General features: G+C 40.4%; 1 protein-coding gene across 2 annotated transcripts in view; it reads left to right on the forward strand.

The window, feature by feature from the left end:
- slc2a15a (solute carrier family 2 member 15a) overlaps window positions 1-23,937 on the forward strand; it is a 42,208-nt gene that overhangs the window by 6,883 nt on the left and 11,388 nt on the right. For both annotated transcript variants that reach the window (XM_020103534.2, XM_069538849.1), the window contains 6 exons: window positions 15,740-15,864; window positions 16,793-16,938; window positions 18,121-18,253; window positions 19,012-19,199; window positions 21,070-21,180; window positions 23,587-23,688. In XM_020103534.2, coding sequence (XP_019959093.1) covers window positions 15,740-15,864; window positions 16,793-16,938; window positions 18,121-18,253; window positions 19,012-19,199; window positions 21,070-21,180; window positions 23,587-23,688 — 805 coding nt within the window. The remainder of the gene's footprint in view (window positions 1-15,739; window positions 15,865-16,792; window positions 16,939-18,120; window positions 18,254-19,011; window positions 19,200-21,069; window positions 21,181-23,586; window positions 23,689-23,937) is intronic.

Genomic DNA, 23,937 nt, shown 5'->3' on the forward strand with positions numbered 1-23,937 from the left:
AAAGTGACACAACAATATCGGCGCTTAATACCCAAATGGGTGCACAAAACCAAGCTTTGAAGGTGCTAGTCGATGCTGCTAACGACACTTCAGACACAATACAAGAGTTGAAAGACAAAGTTAGGAGACTCTCTGGGCAAGTTGAAGCACTTTCAAAAAAAAAGGCCTTGATCTAGAAGGCAGTTCGAAACGACAGAATCTGAGAGTGGACGGAATTAAAGAGGGGAATGAAAATGGCCCAAAACCGAGAGTTTGTAGCTCAGCTGTTAAAAGAAGTGTCAAACCTCACAGAGGCACCAGTTATAGACCAAGCCCATAGAGCTCTGAGGAAACGATCTGGCAATGATGAACCCCCTCGGCACTTTATTGCAAGGCTGCATTACTGCCAAGCTTATGAAGATATAATGCAGAAGGTGATGTCCATCAGAGATCTAATGTACCAGGGCCAGCGGATACAGATCTTCAGAGACCTGCCACCCGAAGTTGCAAGATGCCGAGCTGACTTCACCCCAGCCAGAAAGATCAGACAATGTCAGAGACAATTAACCTATATAGAGGCACTAGACAGGGGTGTCCTCTTAGCCCCTTGTTGTTTGCACTAGCACTGGAGCCATTAGTGGCGACCATTCGAACAAATAAAGAGATTCATGGTTATGACACAGATTACACCACAAATAAAATATCGCTATATGCGGATGACACTTTGACCTTTATTACAGAGCCAAAAACTTCAATACCTGTTTTATTAGAGACGATTGATTAATTCAGCTCATTCTCTGGATACAGAGTGAACTGGACAAAAAGTGAGCTGATGCCAGTGCGATGCAGTGATCCAGGTGCACTAGAACAAACCCCATTCAGATTGGCATGGGAGAAATTCATATACTTGGGGTTAGAAATTACAAAGTAATATAATACATTATTTGAGGCTAATTATGTGGCTATATTAAATAAGTTTAAAAACAAACTGGAGTTCTGGAAAACCCTCCCTACTTCCTTGATCGGTAGAGTGAATGCAGTCAAAATGGTCTGTCTCCCTCAGTTACCTCTTTCAAAACGTACCCATCTTCCTTAGTAAAACCTACTTTAAAAAAATATATTCTATGATTCTTTCATTTATTTGGAATTACAAAACACATAGGATCAGAAAAGGGCATCTATGTAAAAGTAAAACAAATGGTGGGCTGGCCCTCCCAGATTTTGTCCGGTATCATTGGGCAGCATCTCCCACTGGCTTAATGAGACAGTTGGCTGGACATGGAGCGAAAGAATTGTTTTCCCTATGCGATCGGTACTATTGTGATGTCTCCCACCCACCCTAAAAAATCATACTTTAGCTACAACCCAATTATACACAGCACTTTTCAAATCTGGAGTCAAATATCAAAACAACTCAAACTTAGGAAGCTATCCTTTACACTCCCAATATCAGCAAATCCATCATTCACCCCTTATATTGTAGATGGAGGCTTAGGTAGATGAAAAGAACTTGGACTGCGCAGTGTGGGTGATCTGTATGTTAGTGGTTCATTCGTGTCATTTCAATAACTACAAGAGAAATATGGTCTGTCAAAAAGTTAATTTTTTAGATATCTCCAAGTCAGACATTTTGTAAGGACACATCTGAACCATTTTGAAAACTCCAACCCCGACAAGCTAGACAGGTGTCTCAGAGATTGCACGATGGAGAGGAATGCAGTTTCAGTTTTATACGATTCATTTCAGGAGCTAGACCAGGTAAACACGCAATACATAAAGGAAGGCTGGGAAAAAGAATTGGGTTTGGGGATAGCGGAGGATATATGGAAGGAAAGCCTGAGATATATCAACACTTGCTCCCTGAATGCTAGACACCGCCTGAACCAGTTTAAAATGCTGCATAGGCTGCATTACTCAAGAGTAAAATTACATAGAATATTCCCAGAAATATCATATCTGTGAAAAATGAAACCAAGCGGAGGCAAATCTACTTCACAGTTACACACTATGACCCAAACAAAAAAAAAATTCTGGACAACAGTGTTTTCATTTTTCTCAAAGGTCTTCAAGACTATGTTACGACCAGACCCACTCTTGGTTATACTAGGGACATCAGGGAGTACTGGGAACCTACAGAATATGCAGCGCCACCTTTTATCCTATGATCTCCAATTATTTCTTTCTTGAAACAGGGTGTAGGACAACTTGAGTAGTACTGTGTGGGCGGGACGGGGTGGGTCAGGGAGGGAGTTATTATTTATTTATTTTATTTTAATAAATGTATTTATTTACGTATTTTTGTATATTTTTCAAATTTTTCTCCCATTTATTGTTTTTCATTTATTTACTTATTTGTAGGACACCTTTGTTACTTATATTACAAAATAATGAAGGATTGTAATGGGTATGGTTTGAACCTAAATGCAGCACAACAAGCATGGACAGTTGGTAACAGTCTTTATTCTCAGCTCTCAGCCGATCAGGTGGCAGGCAATACAGACAGCAACAGGCAGAAGACTTGGTCAGGGACGGAAGGCAGAGGTGATTACCAGGTTTCGGACGAGGCAGGTTAGTCAGGGACAGGCAGGGTCGGCAACAAAGAATCAGTCCGGAGATAACTGCTGGAAAGTCTTGCATGAAGGCGTAGAACAATCTGGCAACTGACTGAGAGTGGAGCTGGTGAATATATACTGGGCTGATTGCAGGTGATGAGGAGCACCTGTGTTGGATTGGTGAGAGGGTGTGGCTTGGCTGGCAGATGAAGCAGAGGCGGAGTCCATGGAAAAGTACTGAGAGGTGGAAGGATGGGAGATTGACTGAGAAGTGGGAGGATGGTTGACTGACTGTGACAAGCATTGCATAAACCAGAGATCGATGTATTTTTGATATACTGTCTGCTTCACGATAAAAATATTTGAAACAACAAACTATTACAACTCTATTTGTTTGTTGGAGTGATACATTTCTCAGTAAACCTTTTACTTTTTATTGAACAAAAATTGCATGTCAGTGTTTTAGTGAGTGTATGCATGTGTTTGTGCATTGAAAACAAATATCTCCTTCCTTGTCTGTGTTGGTGAATGGGATACGAGCCAAACTAGTCAAAGTAAACATCTAATACATTTTGTATTATGGGTTCAACAATTTTATTCTGTTGAGCCATCCACTGCCCTGCATTTATCATCTTTATCTGTCATGGCCATGAGTTCTGAGATAAAGATTTGGGGGATTTTGTTGGACACATTTTGATTATGGACATTGTGCTTGTGTTTGATTGTTTTGGATGTGTTCTACATTTCCTCTTTTATTTAGAAATTATGCTCTTAGTGTGTCTCCTGCTTTATTTCTTGCCTTTGTCCTGTTTATCGCCCTTGGGACCTTCTGCATCTATTCCTAATGTGTTTCTCCTGTGTTCAATCAACCTTGCCATGTGAATATATGTAAGTCTGCATCCCTTTGTCTTTGGCAGTAGAAGCTGGGCCCCAATACTTAATCCCATTCCTTATGTTTTGTCAAAAAGTTTCTTAATTGTAGATATGTGTACAAGTCTGTGTTTGGAAGCATACATTATTTTCATTACTATTCCAATGATTTTAGGCTGCCCTCCTGGTGGAGCTGGCGTATAATAATGAGTCCATGTTCTGTCAATTTTCTAAAACCTGCATCTACTGTATATGGGAGGGCATATTCTTTATACACAACAAATTAGTGGAACAGTAACGGTCACAGTATAACACCAAGTCAGTTAAATTTCAGGGATATCAATCTGTCGTTTAAGGAAGCACAAGTGATTGTGAATCAAGTTCACCTACTTTGGTGCAAATGAAAGTGACAGGTGCAGGTGTAATGGAGAGGCAAAAGCAAGACAACCCCGAAAAAGGGAATAGTTTTGCATGTGGATGCCACAGACAATTGCTCTGTCCTTATCCTTCCTGACTCATTCTTCTCTAGTTTTGTGTTCCGCTGGTATCTGATCAAACTATTAGAAACAGACTCCGTGTGAGTGGCATGAGGGCCTGGCATCCTCTAGTGGGACCTGTGCCCACATCCCAGCACCATGCAGCTCGATTAGCATTTGCCAGAGAACACCACAATTGGCAGGCCGCCACTGGCGCCACATTGTCTTCACAGAGCAGATTCACGCTGACCAAATGTGACAGGCATGAAAGAGTCTGGAGATGCCATGGTGAACATTATGCTGCCTGTAACATTATCCAGCATGACCGGTTTGGTGGTGGGTCTCTGATGATCTAGGGAGTAATATCCTCCTGACTTTCTTTTGAGTGAAGATGCTGATAAAAATCCTCCATACTAGTTCTTCCTCAGCATTACTTTCAGTACTGTAGACCACCACATATTCATTGACAGACTAGAAAAGTGGGCAGGAATCACCCACATGCCCTTAAACTGATTCAGGCCCTACCTTTCCAACCAACATTTCTCAGTGATTATGACCGGCTTAGTCTCATCCCCCTCTTGCATTCGGTATGGTGTCCCCACAGGTCCAATCTGTTTTCCATCAATATGCTCCCCCTCTGCAAAATCATCTGCAAATATAATGTCCACTTTCACTGCTATGCTGATGACACAGCTCTATATTCCTATCAGTCCTCATGACCAATCAAACATTGCAACTCTCTAAAAGTGCCTCACTGAAGTTAAACAATGAATGTCAAAAACTTTCTCCAACTAATCGAAAGTGCTCCAAATTCACTGTAATTACCTTTGGTCCCACCTCAAGTATTCATGAAATAATACTTAATTATTAAATTATGAAAAACCACTTACAAACGCGATTAACCTAGTCGTCAGCCAGAAATCTGGCAGTGATCTTTGACTAAAAAATATGCTTCAAACCCCAAATTAAGAAGCTTGGTTAACTGGGTTAACATTTATCTCACATACAGACCCCAAAAAACTAATTCATGCCCTTATTTCCCCTTGCCTTAATTACTGTTGCTCCCATTATTTTGGTCTAACTCAGAAATCATTCCACTGTCTACAGTCAGTCCAGAATGCTGCAGCTCGGCTTCTAACATAATCCAATAATGTAACCATATCACCCCTGTTTTAGCATACTTGCTCTGGCTGCCTGTTTATTTTAGGATTTATATTTAAATGATAGTTTCCCTTTCAGACCTTTTATCTATGACAATGCACAGCCTGAGATTCTTGGTAGGGAGTTACTGGCCCAAAGTCTAGGCTGAAAACCAAAGGAGACAGAGCCTTTGGTTTGAGGGCCTCTACATTTAAGAACGATTTAGGTGAAAGGGAACTATAGGCAGATATTTAATGTAGAATAATCCTCATGATGTTTTTCGGTAGTTCGTTTCATCTGAATTGTATGAATTGTTGTTTTCTTTACCCCAGAAAAGGCCCTTTATATTTAAATACTTTATATTTACATCGAGGGGGTCTACGGCAGCTGCCATGTTTTTTATTATAGTCCAGACTGGACAAACTAAACACCTTTTGAGTTTTCATGACAACTGAAGGCTACCACAGGTTCTCTTTCATGTTTGGAAGGGGAGGGTGAGGTGAGGGGTGTTCAGCTGCAACATGCAAAATTAGGTGTAGGTAATTCCAGCTTAACATTTTGAATTGTGTGTTCATTGTTAAAACTACATAACAATGTGAACTCGGGCTGCAAGAAGCACTTGTGGGCCATTGCATCTGCAAGCGTTGGTTAGCCGCAGCCACAGGGCAAGGACCAGACACGGACCAGGCGAAATGGCTCTGCTTTGCTTGTGTTTTGCTAACCCCCTAATCATGCATTATGGCCCACGCCATTAAGTGTAAACCACACCATAAAAATGTCATATAAAATCGAATATTTAGAAAGTAATCCTACCAGTTTCCAGTAGGTGGCGCTATGTCTATGACTAAATGCAGACAAATACTGTACTGTTCAGGACGGGGTTCTGATCAAGCACAAGAAATTTGAGTTAACAATTTACTGTTTCATGGCGAATCAGTAGGTGGTGCTATGTACCCGAGGTAATGTTGACATATGGATCTGTTCAGGCTGCCAACTTTTTCCTCTCATACATGTAGGCTTCATCAACGGCATCCTCCTAGGGAGCTTTGAATTCTACGGAAGGAGACAAAGGTTGTTCTTAGGGTTATAATGACAATATGTGATAGGACACGAGATAGCTTGTCAGCCTTTGGGTTCTGACGCTAAAGAAGATCTTACCTTCTACATTGAGGAGACTGATGGGCCGAGAATGGCTGATGTTGTTTTCGTATCAGGAATCCTCCAGCTTTGCGCCAAGCTTTGGGTATTGTTTGCTTCACCCATGTGTAGCCAATGGGTTTAGGCAGATAGTACTGTAAAGAAATTGGTCAATAAATGAGGTTCTGAGACAAGATGTCTTTGTAAGTTTATTTGTAAAAGCTTTCTGCAGAAAGGATCACACAGGCAAGGTGGATGTTGTACGTGATGAAAAAGTGAGGTGTCTGTGCTCATATTTAAGTGTCTCTGTGAGGGTTACGCCCTGACTGAAAAAATGCAGGTGTATGAATGTAGTGTTCTGTGTCTGGAACATATGAGTTATAGATTGTCCATGTTCGAGAGGAAGTCATATTATCTGTGGTAAGGATGTCAGTTGAGCAGATAAACAGAATTCAACCAGCAAAAGGTCACTGTTGATTCAGGTGACCTCAGGATCAACTTCTGCAACACATGTTTAGACAGTGGGGTCACATGCTAGACAGTGGATGCACATGCTTGATGGAAATGTAAGTACATTCCATTACGGTATGTCGCTGGCCCATATCCATCAACATCTCCCAGTATCGGCTTGCTCCAACCGACCACTCCTGGTCAGTGGAGGAGGCCCTCTCTGTCCCTGTTCCCCCTTACAGGCAAGTGTTGTCATTGGAACTGCATTTGATGTTTTGGATGGCAAGGCATTTGTAGAAGTTCTCCTGGTTGTACCTGGTTGTTTCTACACGTATACCTACCTTGGGAGAGACTTATTTTACAACTAGTTAGGATGTGCCTGAGGGTAGCTGGAGTTGAGCATAGTGGGCAGGATGGATCTTCGTTCAGCCACTGCTGTAGGTTTTTGGGTGAAGAACGTCATAGGTTACTCTAAGCAGAAGGCTTATCCTGCTTGCTTCCATTCCTCACAGGTCCTTCCAGCAGATCTTTCTTTTCTCTATTCTCTCCCAATTCATCCACTGCCCCCCTAGTTTTACTTAAGTGACAGACTTTGCACATCTTGCTGCCTTTTCCTGATGCTGAATTTCTAGGACTAGCACATTTTTGCCGCTCTGAAGGAGTTGCTTTGTTCCACAGGGGTCTACTCTGGCCTAGGTCCAAACCTCCTCTTCCCTGTTGAACTTGGCCCACAATGTCACCTGGCTGGAGTGTTGCTTTTGCCTGTTGATTTGCATCTTTTGGTTTCCATATCTGTCCTGTTCTCAGTGATGGTCCAACTCGGGACTCTGAGAGAGTCATCTCCAGGCTTGTCTTGGTGCTTTAAATGTCCTCTACAAGACTTGAGTGAGGCAGCTCGAGGATGCTGTGTCTACACAGGCTGATGTTGCTCAAACATTTTGGGACTCCTTATCACTTTCTCACTTAGGAGATGATCATTCTCTCCGAACTCTTGTGAGGGGAACGTCTACTACTGTAAGTGGCCATATCATTCGGCTGAACAGATTAAACTTTAAGCCCCAGAGCTCTATGATGCACCTTGTGAAGCTCTATGAGACCAATTGTGATTTATGAATATGGGCGATAAAAATAAATGTTATTGATAGATTGAATGATAGTTATAGTTCCCACCATGTTTCTTTTGAAAAACAAGACAATTAACTTTGTGCAGAATTGGCAAAAGTACACACATTCTTTACTCAAGTAGAAGTACAGATTTTGTGTCATTTTAGAATATGAGGACTAGATATTAAATATCCCTTTGCCAGGAAGCATGGACTGGTCGTTGTTCCTAAGGCTGCTGTTGATGTCCTGCTTCAGTTGCTGGACCTGTTCACAGTCTTTGAGGCTTGCATCATAGCATTGTCCAAGGCTTCTTATATGTTCCTCAGACTCTGTTGGAATGGGTTCTCCATTAATATAGAAGCTATGATCTGATCTTGCTTATTGAGATGCTTCTTGATTTGAATGGATTGATCTTCATTCTGGCCCATGTGATGTTTTCTTCAAGTTTCCCTAGCAACTGTCTTGTGCATGGTGCTGTTGTGGTCAGTGTTGTCATGTCATCCATGTAGGTCCTGACTGGTGTTAATTGGATCCCTGACTTTTGTCGCCACCTACAAACTTTTTTGAAGCTCTGATAATCACCTCCATCACCATGGTGAATGCTAGTAGGGAGATGCCATGATCCCCACTTTGAGACGCTGCCTTATGGTGGCAAAATCTGTTGTTGTGAAGCAGAATTGTAAATCTTTGAAGTAGGCTTCAATCAAATTTATGATGGGCTCTGGCACTTTGAAGAATTTGAAAGCAGCCCAGAGAACACTATGTAGTATTGACCAAAATGCATTAGCAACATTGAGGAAGATGACATGTAGATCTCTTTTCTCACTTTTGGCTGATTGGATTTTGTGCCAGATCATGCTAGTGTGTTCAAAACATCCAGAGAACCAGCTTTTTGGACCGAAGTATCCACCAGCTTGTTTTTCAAAAGATAGCTTGTCAGCCTTCTGGGTTCTGACGCCAAAGAAGATCTTACCTTCTACATTGAGGAGACTGATGGGCCGAGATTGGCTGATGTTGTTTTCGTATCAGGAATTCAAGCTTTGTGTATTGTTTGCTTCACCCATGTGTAGCCAATGGGTTTAGGCAGATAGTACTGTAAAGAAATTGGTCAATAAATGAGGTTCTGAGACAAGATGTCTTGCGAGTAATGTGATCTCGTCTTCTGGTTCCTGTCAGTACTCGTGCAGCAGCGTTCTGCACTAACTGAAGGGTTCTTAAGGATCTGCCCGGACATCCTAATAATAGGGAGTTGCAGTAGTCTAGCCTAGACGCAATAAAGGCATGAATCAGTTTTTCAGAATCCTGTTTTGACAGGATGTGTCTAATTCTCTTTATATTACGCAGATGAAAGAAAGCTATTCTGGAGGTTTGACTAATTTGTTGGGTAAATGACAGATCTTCATCAATGATAACTCCTAGGTTCTTCACAGTAGAGTTTGGAACCAGGCAGATATCATCTAGGTTAACCGACTGGTTAGACAGAGTTTCTCTGAGATGCCTAGGACCCAGGATTATGACCTCAGTTTTGTATGTGTTTAACAACAAATTCTGGGTCATCCAGGCCTTGATGTCTTTAAGACAGTTTTGAAATCGAATTAAATGGTTCAGTTCATCTGGCTTCATAGATAAATATAACTGGGTGTCATCTGCATAGCAGTGAAAAAGAATGTTATGTTTTCTAATAATGCCTAATGGTAACATGCATAAATTAAAGAGTATTGGACCAAGAACCGAACCTTGTGGGACTCCATGATTAACTTTAGTGTATGATGAGTATTCATCATTAACACTAACAAAGTGGAATCTATTCGATAAATAAGAACTAAACCAGTTTAAAGCTGTCCCTCCAATCCCAACCTCTTGCTCTAATCTTTGATCATTTGAAACTTTTAAAAGTGCTGACTCTGTACTATGGTGCATTCTAAATCCAGACTGATAGGCCTCCTGCAGGTCATTTCTCTGGAGGTGATCGAGCAGCTGATTTACAACGGCTCTTTCTAAAAGTTTAGAAGTAAATGGGAGGTTTGATATAGGTATGTAATTTGCTAAGATACCTGCATCTAAACTGGGCTTCTTTAGCAGAGCCTTAATTACTGCTAGTTTAAAAGCCTGTGGTACATAGCCAGTTAATAAAGAGCTCTTGATAAGATTCAATACGGTGCTGCCGACTTCTAAGAAAGCCTCTTTAAAGAGCTGAGTAGGGATGGGGTCCAGCAAGCAGGTTGAAGTTTTAGAGGATGAGACTATTGAAGATAACTGTGAAAGGGTTATTTGCAAACGGCAACGACTCCGGCTGAGCGAAAAACTGCAGTTCACTGGGTGGCCACTTGAGGCTGGCTCCAAGAGGGAGTCAATGGGAATTGACTCCCATGTTAAAAAGCCAGACATTAGAGCAGAATTAAACCTGTTTAGAGCCTGGTTCAAAAAACGGTTTTAGTCTCAATCAGTAAGTTCTTCCTTCATGACAACTGTGGGGGGGAATTGTTTTCTAACTCGCTCATTTAGATAATATAGAGGTTTGAAACTGTGAATAATTATCACTTGATTGACACGTGATGTCACCGTTAGCTTGTCACTCTGGCTGTTAGCCTGTGGTCTGCTCGGCTTCACCTGAGCTAACAAGCTAATCCCCGTCACCGAACACGAGCGGAGTCTGTGGAAGAGTTTTCACTCACATGGCGGATGAATATTATCGTTTGTTGTTCGGCTGATTGTCCTGACGAAGAAGTGGAAGACGTCTGTGCTCCAGGGTCTGTGGTGAGTAAAGTACTGTATTTTATTTACGTGTCAGTAGTGATGCGCTGGTACCTGGCTGATTAGCTTAGCTCCCCTAGCCTCCAGGCAAGATACCAGCAGTAATGGCGATGCTAAGGGGAGCGACAGCAGTTATTAAACCAACATGAACCAGTTCACATGGCAGAGAGAGAAGCATTAGAGTTTATGGTGATGAATCTTTTAAACTGAAGGCGACTGTGTGTTTAGTGAATGAGCTCCACCAAGTTAGATATCTAGATTTACTGTGATCGACTGAAACGTGAACTTGTGACTCAGATATCCTGCACCCATGGATGTCCAACATGAGGAGACAGAACTGGACTCCAACAAGACTGAACACTGAGTCATCACTTCAGCACTGACTCCAGGTATAGACCTGTTTTCATAACTTACTAACAATTAAAGCAAAGTATTGCACAAAATGCATGATGCATTACATTAAATATGCAATACTTTTAATGTGAAAGAACTCCATACTGCACATTCATTGTAGTACACTGTTTAATCCCAAACCATATTCAAAAACAGAGTTTAATATCCACAGAATATAAGGACACAGACTTTGTTTGAAAGTAACACTTATCTCTGCAATAATGCCATACTTTTATGTTTCCTGTCATTTTATTAGGGACGGAGGAACCTGAGGGACACAGCTGACCGTGTTCTGTCTGTTATGGCAAAAAAGAAAAGAAAACACTTTTTTTATGTAAAGTTTATCAAATCAGAAAGTAAAAGATGAACATTGTTGTGATAACAGTGTTAATTTTACTAACCATAATGGATATAGAGGGAGGAACACATGAAGTGTTGTGCAGATGAAGCTTGTGCAGGTCGTCCTCATTTTGCGGTGCTCCATGAAATGAAAAAAGTCACGTTAAAGGATATTTAATGCTGAAATCATTGTCACATCTGTAGATATTAAGGAACAGAGGAGAAACACGATTATTTACAGATACTGTGCAATACAATAATTACAATACTTTTGACTCATGTAATATCAGCTGTGTTAAGCAGCCAAGACTGGTACTTACAGTTTATTCTGTGTTCAGTAGGTGGAAGCACCCCAGATTTCAGCCAAACTGATGTACTAAAAGAAATAAACATTGTACAAATATATAAAATGTATTTCTACCACATCTGTAATATTCAAGGTGATAGTCTCTCACAGTGCTGTTGATAACAGTCCACATCAAGTCCCTCAACTTCTCTCAGTGTGAAAACAGATACATATATAATAAATATGAGCGCTGTTTACAACAGTGGTGTGTGGAGATTAAAATCACATCTGATCTGCTTTACGATCTACTCACTGCTTTACGGTAAGCATATTCTGCCACTTCTGGTTGTCGGTGTCACTGCCATGGTGCTCTCTGCTGCTCACCTAAACAGATTTTCGTATGATTCTCACATCAGCAATTATCTGCATATTTTTAGACTATCCTTAGACTTGTTCTGTTTGTGCACTAACAGGTCTCTTAACTTTAGCAACTCTTTAAATCTGATAGTTTTACTAGTGTGTTAGTTACACTAGCTAGCCTAGCTATAGCAATGGCTTCTCTCTGCTCTCCTGTTCTCCTGTTCTCTCATGCCTACTGTGCTACATGTTTAGCTACTCCTCGTCCTCCTTTAGCGATAATGGTACTTGTAATAAATGTAGTTTATTTGTTGCCTTGGAGGCGAGGCTCAGTGATTTAGAGGCACGGTACCGCACCACCGAACAGTCAGTAGCTGCTACAGTTAGCAAGTCACCTGTAGCCGGTGCGGTACCACCGAAGGTAGCTTCAGCTAGCCGTCCCCCGGCAACCCCCGAGCAGCCGGGAGGCTGGGTGACTGTTCGAAAGAGGCATAGCCCCAAACTGATGCCCACGGTACACCACCAACCACTCCACGTTTCTAACAGATTTTCCCCGCTCAGTGACACACCCGCTGAGAGGCCAACTCTGGTTATAGGCAGCTCGATTTTACGAAACGTGAAGTTAGCGACTTAATAAAAATTAAATCAACATCTCCAGCAGTCCAAAATAAGATAATTAAATGTGGACTCTTGAATATCAGGTCCTTATCCTCCAAAGCAGTTTTAGTCAATGAATTCATATCTGATTATGATATTGATTTATTTTGTCTTAATGAAACCTGGCTGCAGGAGGATGACTATGTTAGCTTAAATGAATCCACTCCTCCCAGTCACTGTAATACTCATATTCCTCGAATTACTGGTCGAGGTTGTGGAGTTGGAGCCATATTTGACTCAAGTCTATTAATAAATCCTAAGCCTAAGCTAAATTATAATTCATTTGAAAGTCTTGTACTTAGCCTTACTCATCCAACCTGGAAAACATTACATTACATTTGTTACAGTATATCGAGCTCCCGGTCCTTACTCAGAATTTTTAACTGAATTTGCAGAGTTTGCATTTGGCTTGATCCTTAAAACAGATAAAGTTATTATTGTAGGTGATTTTAATATTCATGTGGACAACCACAATGATAGTCTTAGTGCTGCGTATATCTCTCTATTAGATTCAATTGATCATCTAACAGTCTTTCCACAGAATCCTCTTCTGTCTGACCATTTTTTAATAAACTTTGAGTTCATATTACTGGACTATAAGCCTTTTGGCAGAAACTCCTATAGCAGATGTTTATCTGATAGTGCTGTAGCCAAATTTAAGGAAGTGATTCCTTCAGTATTGAATTCAATGCCATGTCTCAATGTAGCAGAGGAATTGTCTGCTTCCTTTAGCCCCTCACAAATAGATCATCTTGTATATAGTACTACAGGCTCTTTACAAACAACTCTTGACTCTATTGCACCTCTGAAAAAGAAAATAATTAAACAAAGGAGGTTAGCACCATGGTATAGCCAGCAGACTCGCAGCTTAAAGCAAGAGGCACGTAAATCCGAACGAAAATGGCATGCTGCTTAACACAGCTGATATTACATGTGTCAAAAGTATTGTAATTATTGTATCGTACAGTATCTGTAAATAATCGTGTTTCTCCTATGTTCCTTAATATCTACAGATATGACAATGATTTCAGCATAAAACATCCTTTAACATGACTTTTTCATTTCATTAAATGAAGCACTGCAACACCTGATGTCCTCAGAATCCACTGTGGCACCAGCGATCGGTGGTGGAGATCGGCAGCTTCAGGCTGGTCAACATGATAATAATATTGAGTAAATTTCTATATCCATTATGGTTGGTAAAATTAACATGTTATTACAACAATGTTCATCTTTTACTTTCTGATTTGATAAACTTTAGATAAAAAGTGTTTTCTTTTCTTTTTTGCCTTAAGAGACAGAACAGGGTCAGCACAGCTGTGTCCCTCAGGTTAATCCGTCCCTAATAAAATGACAGGAAACATAAAAGTATGGCATTATTGCAGAGATAAGTGTTACTTTCAAACAAAGTCTATGTCCTTATATTCTGTGGATATTAAACTATGTATTTGAATATGGTTTGGGATTAAACAGTGTACTACAATGAATGTGCAGTATGGAGTTCTTTCACATTAAAAGTATTGCATATATAATGTAATGCATCATGTGCAATACTTTGCTTTAATTGTTAGTAAGTTATGAAAACAGGTCTATACCTGGCAGGTAAACTGTTCATTCATTAATAAAGTCCAGCTCAACACGTTTCACACTGCAGCAGCTGCACTAACGTTATTTCTGAAACAATAATCTAATAAAACATTATTACTGAAGTTACTCACATTAACGTAGTCAAGCCAAATAGGTTGGGGAGCTGAACAACTTTACATGACGTTAAATATCTAACTTGGTGATATTCAGTAAACACACAGTCGCCTTCAGTTTAAAAGATTTCTCACCATAAACTCTAACGCTCCTCTCTCCGCTGTGTGGACGCCTAATGTCGGTTTAATAACCCCCGTCGCTCCCGTTAGCATCGCCATTATTGCTGGTATCTTGCCTGGAGGTTAGCGGAGCTAAGCTAATCAGCCAGGTACAGAGACAATAATACCTGCTCATCACTACTGACCTCTTTATGTACAGTCTATGCTACTCAAACGTAAATAAAAGACAGTACTTTACTCACCACAGACACTGGAGCATGGACATCTTCGACTTCTCCATCAGGACAATTAGCCGAACAACAAACAATAATATTTATCCGAATAATATTATGTGAGTGAAAACTCCTCCACAGACCCGCTCTTCCTCGGTGACGGGGATTAGCTTGTTAGCTCAGGTGAAGCCGAGCAGACCACAGGCTAACAGCCAGAGTGACAAGCTAACAGTGATGTCACGTGTCAATCAAGTGATAATTATATATATATACACACAATTTAGAGCAGCCAAGAAGTGACTACTACTGTAGCATTGAAGGATGAACTGGCGATGACTTGGAGCACGACCAGGGTAGATATCCTGCTTGTGATCAGCCAATGAGCTGCAGGTGAGGTGGTGAGAGGTGGTGAGGCCGCACCTCCACAGACTCATCAGGGGGAGATGGCACACACCTGTGGAAAGGAGCAAAACAAGGGATCAAATTAGTCGAGTGTATGTAATGGGGCGACCTTGCTAGTGGCTCCATCCATCCCAATTTTTTAATTTAAATTCTGCATAGTGGGAGGAAGTCACCTTTTTTACTTTCAAACAACAACTACGTAGATTCATTTCCACCTCATTGTGCACAGTGAGGAACACAATTTTGTCATCACATGATGCAAAATCTATATAGTGAAATAGCTAAGATAATACAAGATGAGGAAATGAGGCATAGCGAAAGAAACAAACACATACACCTGCACTGGTATAAAAGGCACTAGATAATGCCTCTGTCCTCTGAGCAACCAATAACACTACCCCTCTCCTCTAGTGCCCTGTTATCCTTCAGATGGTACCAGCATAATTTTGACCCCTTTGCCCTTCAGAAATGCACTCATCCTCAAAGTCAGCATCTTGATTTATCTCCACTATTTTGTACCTCAATGGGCATTAAAATGCTAATGGAAAGCAGGTGATTCTATAGGTTGATCACTTTCTTCATCAAGCAGTTTTTGCTTATGACTGCCCTTTGCAATATGACAGTGTGTTTTTTCTAATTAGAACTCAAACAGACATAAATCTCTGTCATTATGACTGTGTGTACATCAGGGAGGGGTGCTGCTTTTCTTTTATAAAACTCTGGTACATATGCCCTTATGTATAAACATGTATATGATGTCTTCCTACTGCTGTGTGTGTGTGTGTGTGTGCGTGCCTGTGTGTGATTTCAGGAAAGGCACAGTTGTGAACACAACAGTGCTGGTGTTTATTGCTGGCTTACTCATGGGCTTCAGCAGGATTTGTGGTTCACCGGAGATGGTCATCTTTGGCCGCTTCATCACTGGAATTCACTCGGGTACACAAATATGCAGACACACAAACGTCCATGTTAACCATATGGCCAAATTAATTTTGTCATGAGTTTAGGAGCTTGGAACAATGGCAGTCCCATAAAAACGATTTTACAGGATTGGTTTTGGAATAACTTGATTGGCCTGCACAGAGCCTTGATCTCTAAACTGAATGAATCAGTCTCTCTGCTCATCAGATTGGATGTAGATACCCAAAACATATTTAAAATACAACTTTTCCTTTAATTTTCTAGGGTGCATTAAAATATGTTTCTTCCATATGATCTTTCTTGCACCTCCTTTAATAGTAGCAGAACTGTAATCATTTTTCATCTCACTTAGCTTTGAATCAACAATCATATACTGTTATAATCCCCAGGGATCAATCTGCCTTTTTTAGCCCTCCACAAACTGTTGTCCTTGTTGTCCTTGATGTTTCACTGTTGGCTCTGTTAGTCCAGTCAATTGTACTTTTTGATAGTGTAGTAAAATCCTACAGTTAATTCTGCATAGAATATTTTATTAAAGGTCCAGTGTGTAAGATTTAGGTGAAACGTATCTATTGGCAGAAATTGAATTTAAAACCATTCTAGTGATGTTTTCACTAGTGTGTAATCATCTAAATTCTATGAACTGTTTAAGTTTTTTTTACTCTAGAATGGGCCCTTTATATTTAAGTACTTTATATTTACATCGGGAGTGGGTCCTCTCTATGGAGGCCGCCATGTTTTTAGAGTAGCCCAGACTGGACAAAATAAACACCTTTGAGTTTTTATGAGGTTCTCTTTCATGTCTGGAAGGGGAGGGTGAGGTGAGGGGTTTTCAGCTGCAACATGCAATTTCACCACTAGATGTCACTTAAGTCTACACACTGAACCTTTAAGGTAAGTCTGTCATTTGTTACATAGATGTTTGTCTTTGCTTTTATTGCAGGCATCTCTCTAAGTGTCGTACCAATGTATCTGGGTGAGATAGCACCTAAGAACCTGCGAGGCTTCCTGGGTCTTGTGCCAAGTATCTTTATCGGCATGGGAGTCTTTGCTGCCCAAATCCTTGGCCTACATGAGCTTCTAGGAAAGGTAGTTAAAAATGTATTTGTAATAACAGCCATCATGTGCTGAGAATTGAAGCAAAGTTCATGTGACCATATGTTTATGTGTAGCAAAAGCCAGAGTTCTTCAATTCTACAATTAGTTACTAAACCTCAGAGTCAAAATGTAATTTTACAATTTGTACATTTAAGGTGATTTCCATTTACTAGTATACAAGGTATAATGATTGAGGAAGTAAGAATTACGTATGCTTAAAGCTCAGAGCCCAAAGATGTCCAGCTGAACTGAACTTGAAGAAAGAATAATAAGGATGAATTCATTTCTTTACTTTTTACTGTGATGGTATGCAACATGTGATCAACGTGTGGATCATTGTGACATATAATTGACTATGATTAAAACAAGACTGCTTGATATACAATTTCTGGTAACACTTTATATTTGGGAACACATATCACCCATTGTCTAGTTGCTTATTAGCATGGGTATTAGAGGCATATTGGCTCTTTATTAGTCATTATAAAGCACCTATTAATGCCTTATTCTTAATGACCTCCTAATTACTGCTTATTGATGGTAAGTAAGGAGGTTGTTGTACATGAATTACAATCAAGTGCTTGGATATGTTCACTTTGTGTGTTCCCTAATATAAGTGTTACCCAATATCTCTACTCAAATACTCTACCATTATTGGCAATAGTTCCTCAATTAATTTACCTTCCATTGTATTACAAACTGTTTATTCTAACCAGTGCTGTAATTACTCTTATTCTTCTGTCCGTCCTGGGAGAGGGATCCCTCACATGTGGCTCTCCCTGAGGCTTCTATGTTCTTTTTCCCCTGAAGGTTCTTAGTAGTTTTTCCTTACTGTTGAGTGTTAAGAACTGAAGATGTCACACCTTGTTAAAGCCCTATGAGACAAATTGGGATTTGTCACTATGGGCTATACAAATAAAATGTAATCAAATTTTATTGGTTGATTGATAATTGCACACAGTAAACATAATGATCATAAACTGCATGCCTCCACAGTAGTCCCAAACTGACAATATGACATGACAACAAGAGTCCACCCCCCACCCATGCTTTTACTAAAATGAATTAAATTTATTGTACGTTATTGTTATACATCATCAGTGTTAGGGTTAGTGTTAACAGAGTTACATCTTTAGCATGTGTGAAAGACTAACTGTGTTGCAACTGTCACAGGAGGAGCACTGGCCCCTTTTTCTTTCTGTTGTGGTGGTACCCACCTTCATCCAGTTGATGCTGTTGCCATGGTTTCCAGAGAGCCCAAGATACCTACTGATTGAGAAACACAATGTCCATGCCACCATAACAGGTAAGTGTTGTGACACATTAATTTCAACATTAGACCAATAACTGGCCCAATAAAACACATTTCTGTTATCAGTTCTTTGACAGCTTTGTGTAGCTTCACATTTATAAAACAGCATGTCATCATAGACATGATCAGTGAAATCAAAGCCACCAGTGATGTGGCAGAGGTGAAGCATGCACAGAGAGAATAAGAGTAGACCAAGAATTAACCCTTGTGGCACAAACATTAAAGGTGCTGATGACTATCTGACTGTCCGACATCACCATCCTCAGGCAATCAGCCAGATCTGCTCTGACGTTTCTATTGTTAAAGGTCCAGTGTGTAAGATTTAGGTGAAAGGGAACTTTTGGCAGAAATTTAATGTAGAATAATCCTCATGATGTTTTCACTAGTTTGTTTAATCTAAATTGAAGGAATAGTTTTCTTGACCCCAGAAAAGGCCCTTTATTTTTAGATACTTTATATTTACATGAAGGGGACCATCTCTACGGAGGATGCCATGTTTTTTACATTAGTCCAGACTGGACAAACTAAACACCTTTTAAGTTTTTATGAGGTTCTCTTTCATGTCTGGAAGGGGCGGGTGAGGTGAGGGGTGTTCAGCTGCAACATGCAATTTCAACACTAGATATCACACTCTACCTTTAAGTTAGAACTAGTCCTGAGTTGGTGCAGCTCTAATGACTTATTGTAGATGTTCTATTGCATCTTTGTAGGGTGTGGTATAACCATTTTGCTCTCTATCCCTTGTCTCTCAGCTCTGAACTGGTACAGAGCCAAGTGTAACATCCAGGCTGAACTTGAAGAGATGCAGGAGGAGCAGCACTCCCTGTCATCAGTGGAGACACTGTCAGTATGGAAACTGTTGCTAGATGACAAAGTCCGTTGGCAAGTGCTCAGTGTGGTGGTCATCAACATTGGCATGCAGTTGTCTGGCATTGATGCTGTAAGGACTTTAACTTTTCCCTATCATTGTAAGACTCAGATCAATTCATATATATATATTGTATATATATTGAGTCAGCACCATAGGTACTGTGTAGCAGCATACCTTAACCATAAAGTTACCAAGCACTGTTGGGAATTATTTATGCTTGGTGCAGATGTAAATGTCAGAGGGGTTTGTGCAGCCATTCACACAAGCAGACTCCTCTTGGTAAGGGGCCCGTGGGGTAGGTTTTTGTGTATTTTCGCACATCAGATATTTTATTACTACACTGATGCAGATTTATAGATATATAGATATGTGGGGGGAAATGCTGTCTGTACAAGTTTCTAGTACACAATAGTTTGATCCAAAACTATTCAACCTCCAAATGTTTTCATTAAGGATTAAGATTCCTTTTTATTGTTGCACAATCATGCACACACAGCACTACATGCAACATGTGGAAATTTGACCTCTGCATTTAAGCCATCCGTGTGAACACAGCACACACAGAACACAATACACACAGTGACCACACGGAGCACTGGGCATCCATGAAGGCGCCTGGGGAGCAATTGGGGGTTTCGGTGCCTTGCTCAAGGGCACCTCGGCAGTGCCCAGGAGGTGAACTGGCACCTCTCCAACTACCAGTCCACCTTTCATACTTTGGTCCATGCTGGACTTGAACCGGCCACCCTCCGATTCCCAGTCTCTATGGACTGAGGTACTGCCTCCCCATGTTATGACACTCCATTCCAGCTCATGTCGTGAGACCATTTGTGTGTCTTTACATTATGAAATTGCAACATGACAATTCTTTGTGATAAGAGTAGTGATTGTGATCGGCCATGATTGTCACACCCTCTAGACACACAATTACAATGATTATGTATTCTTTTTTCTCTTATACAAGGAGTACTGTCTAAAGATAATGCCAAAAGGGGTGGCTGTGGCTGAGGGGTAGAGCAGTCGTCCTCCAACTAGAAGGTCAGAAGTTCAATTCCCAGTTTTACCATCTGCATGCCAAAGTGTCCTTGGGCAAGATGCTGAACCCCCTCATAGAACAACAATAAAAGTGCTACTCTAGATGCACTGTATGAATGTGTGTGTGAATGGCAAACTGTAGTGTAAAGCACTTTGAGTGGTCTTCAAGACTAGAAAAGCCAAAAGTTAATTTGATTTCAAAGTGGACCATGCACTGAGTTGACTGTGAACTGTCCAGACCTGGTAGTTACATCTGTCCTGAGAGATCTGATCACAGGTGAAAAGCTCTACGTTCATCAGTTCACCGGTGGAATTAGAATGTGTCTCCTGTGAGCACCTATGATCAGATTTTACTTCCCTGCTCAATATGCAAATAAATGTGTACGTCATTTCTGTTTTCAAGGATGTTGTTTTAAGCCAATGTGACTTCAGAGATGTGCTCATTGTCAATGAGTTCCTTTTCTTGTTTTGGTGTGAGGGGTAGAGTGAATGGCTGAGCTAGGAGGAGCTGAACAACTCAAAATCAATCAATGTGTCAGTCATATGAGTATTGAAGACAGTAAAAAATATCCCCTGATACAGCCCGAGTGATCAGATCTCAAATGTGTACTAAATGCATCTTGGGTGTCTTCGCACCTGAACTCAGCTCTGTCCACTTGTAATAGGATCACCTGAGATGGGTGTTAATACTAGGTCTGATAGGGGACAATAGAGTGAGGTACTCGCATTCAGGCATGACATTATGACATGACAGACGAAGAACTACAGTCTGAAACTATTGTTTCATGGGAAGTGGTTTGTGGGGTAGAATGTGAAATATGCTGTGCTGTGAAACATATATTCCTATGTCCGGGACAATCAATTTTACTTCATTTATCTTTAAGTGCTCTTTTTTCCACCATAGATCTGGTTCTACACCAATGACATCTTTGAAAATGCAGGTATCCCAGCTCCAGAGATCCCGTACACCACAGCAGGAACAGGAATTATAGAGATCATCGCTGGACTCATTGGGGTAAGTTACAAATTTAAATACAGTTATACTGTAGCTGGTATTATCTTTCAATTGTTGTTGTCTCTGGAAGCTCTTTTTTGGTAACTGATTCCCATTGATAAAGGGAGATAAATGAGGAGGTGACATTCTTGGAAATATACACTCAGTTTCACCATGAATGGCACCAGCAAGAAGATAAGCATCCACGGATAAAGATTAAAAGGATAACAGTCTAGCCTAGCCAGAAAAAGCTGGCCAGCTAAAAACAAAAACCTAGATCCTAGCATCTTGAGTTTCAGTTATTAAATGCTGCCACCGACTGCTGCCGCCACCGACTGCTGACACCAGCATCACTTCCAGACCACAGTATATACTATCTTTAGCCCACTTGACTATTGTACTATTGTGTTAACACGTCTCTCTAAAGCATTGATCAGAAAGCTGCAGCTAATTCAAAATGCTGCTGCTTGAGTCCTCACTAACACCAAGAAAGTGGATCACATCACTCCAGTTCTGAGATCTTTACACTGCTTCCCTATCTATGAATGAATTGACTTCAAAATCCTGCTGTCGGCTTATAAAGCAGTGAATGGTTTAGGATCAAAATATATTTCGGATTTCCTGATAAATTATGAATCATCCAGACCCCTGTCTGCAACAGGTTCACTTCTTGTCCCCAGAGTCAAAACTAAACATGGAGAAGCAGCATCTGCTAATCTACACATTTGTGGAACTTCTGCAAATCTAAACTGTACTGCAGTTATTTCTTATTCTATTTATATGGTTTCAAGCAAGCCTGAAGGGCCAGAACATTACTGTTTTTGTTTCAGTGTGGTAGAGTTTGAGTATGAAGGGCCAGAACCCTATTGTTTTTGCTGCGGTTTGTTATTATTAGGGTTCGAGCCAGCAGGGCCAGAACCCTATTATGTATGCTTCAGTTTTGTATTATTATTTGGTGTCTGCTGCCTTGGCGCAAATTTGGGAAAGATTGGGAAAGATGTTGAACCCCCAATAGCCTCTCAAGTGGAAGTCACTTTGGATAAAAGTCTGCCATGATGGATTTTTTTGCTTATTTGCATTATTTGAAAAAGAGTAATGTCACATGTCACACTTGATTTTTCTAACCATACAACACACCATGGTACACAACATTGTTAGATACACATTTCTATTATAAATGAGATAAATTGGTAAGAAAACATTCAACCAAAACCTTTTGCCAGGGGCTTAACAGGACATTGGCCATAACTCATCAACATTTGGTCTAATCATCATCAAACATTATAGGTATGTTTCTGTCATGTCCAGGAAATAGGCAGAGCAAAGCATTCAGTGTTTTGCTAATAGAGGGAATGAAAAAACACCCCACATCTGTAACCACAGAACCAACTTTCGCCAAATTTGGTATTAATGTTTTGGGTGCATCTTTCCTAATTCTGCTATCATCTGATCCACTGAGGCTAATTTGTGCATTAACACACCCGCTGATGAACCAAATCTGGTTATTGGATTCTCTATTCTGAGAAACTTGAAGTTAGCACCACCGGCGACGACAGTTAAATTTTTTCCTGGGGCCAGAGCAGGTGACATTACATAGTCAACACCATGACAGTCCAGAGATGAGACCAGGAGGCAGAGTTGCAGTCTGACATGCTTCTCTGCACTTCTGTTGCACACATGTAGTTTGTTTTCCCTACTTATAAGCTTATTTATTTGTTTGTTTATATATTTAATCTATTTTTAACTTTTACAGGGGGTACACAGTTATCCATTCACCTATTTTTTCATTCACTTGCCAAATGTCCCTTTTCATTTAGGTATATTACTTGAATACCTGACATAAACTGTCTTATTTATTAGGTTTGTACTAAATCAACAAAAAAAAATTATGTGGAATCCAATCTGTGGAATTTAACAGAGTAGGAAACAGCTCAGGACACATTTCTAACTTAAAGGTACAGTGTGTAGAATTTAGCGATATCTACTATTGAAATTGCATGTTGCAGCTGAACATCCCTCACCTCACCCTCTCATTCCAAACATGAAAAAGAATGTGTGGTAGCCTTAAATTGTCATAAAAACTCAAAAGGTGTTTAGTTTGTCCAGTCTGGACTAATGTAAAAAACATGGCGGCCCCTGTAGAGCGGACCCCCTCAATGTAAATATAAAGTATTTAAATATAAAGGGCCTTTTCTGGGCTAAATAAAACTAAAATGCATATAATTTAGATGAAACAAACTAGTGAAAAAATCATGAGGATTATTCTACATTCATAGTTCCCTTTCCCCTAAATCTTACACACTGGACCTTTAACACTAAACCATGTCAACCGCATCCTGACTCAAGGTCTGTGTCAGACAGATGTTGATGCATCTATAGTGTATATTCATTTAACATCTGACCCAAACTTTGTCCCTCTTCTTGCAGTGTTTCAGCATAGAGAAGCTAGGAAGGAGGCCTCTCATGATTGGGGGTTTTGCCATGATGGGCATCTGCAGTGCTGGAATCACATTGGCACTCATTTTACAGGTGTGTGTGTTTTTGTCTGTGTGTGTGTGTTTCCCTAAAAATTATGTGACCCTAACCAATACAGGGAGATATGGGGTACAGGAAAAAAAAAGACAAAGAATAGAAAGTGCTATTGGGGCTGTTGTGTGAGTTTAAAAAGACATCAAAATGGCATATAGTCCTTTACAGCTGAACCAACATTTAGCACAGTGCAAACGCACAATATTCCTGTTTTGCTGTGTAGAACAGAGATTTACAGATAGAGCTATA

The sequence above is a fragment of the Paralichthys olivaceus genome, chromosome 14, assembly GCF_024713975.1.
Source record: "Paralichthys olivaceus isolate ysfri-2021 chromosome 14, ASM2471397v2, whole genome shotgun sequence".
Lineage (NCBI taxonomy): Eukaryota > Metazoa > Chordata > Actinopteri > Pleuronectiformes > Paralichthyidae > Paralichthys > Paralichthys olivaceus.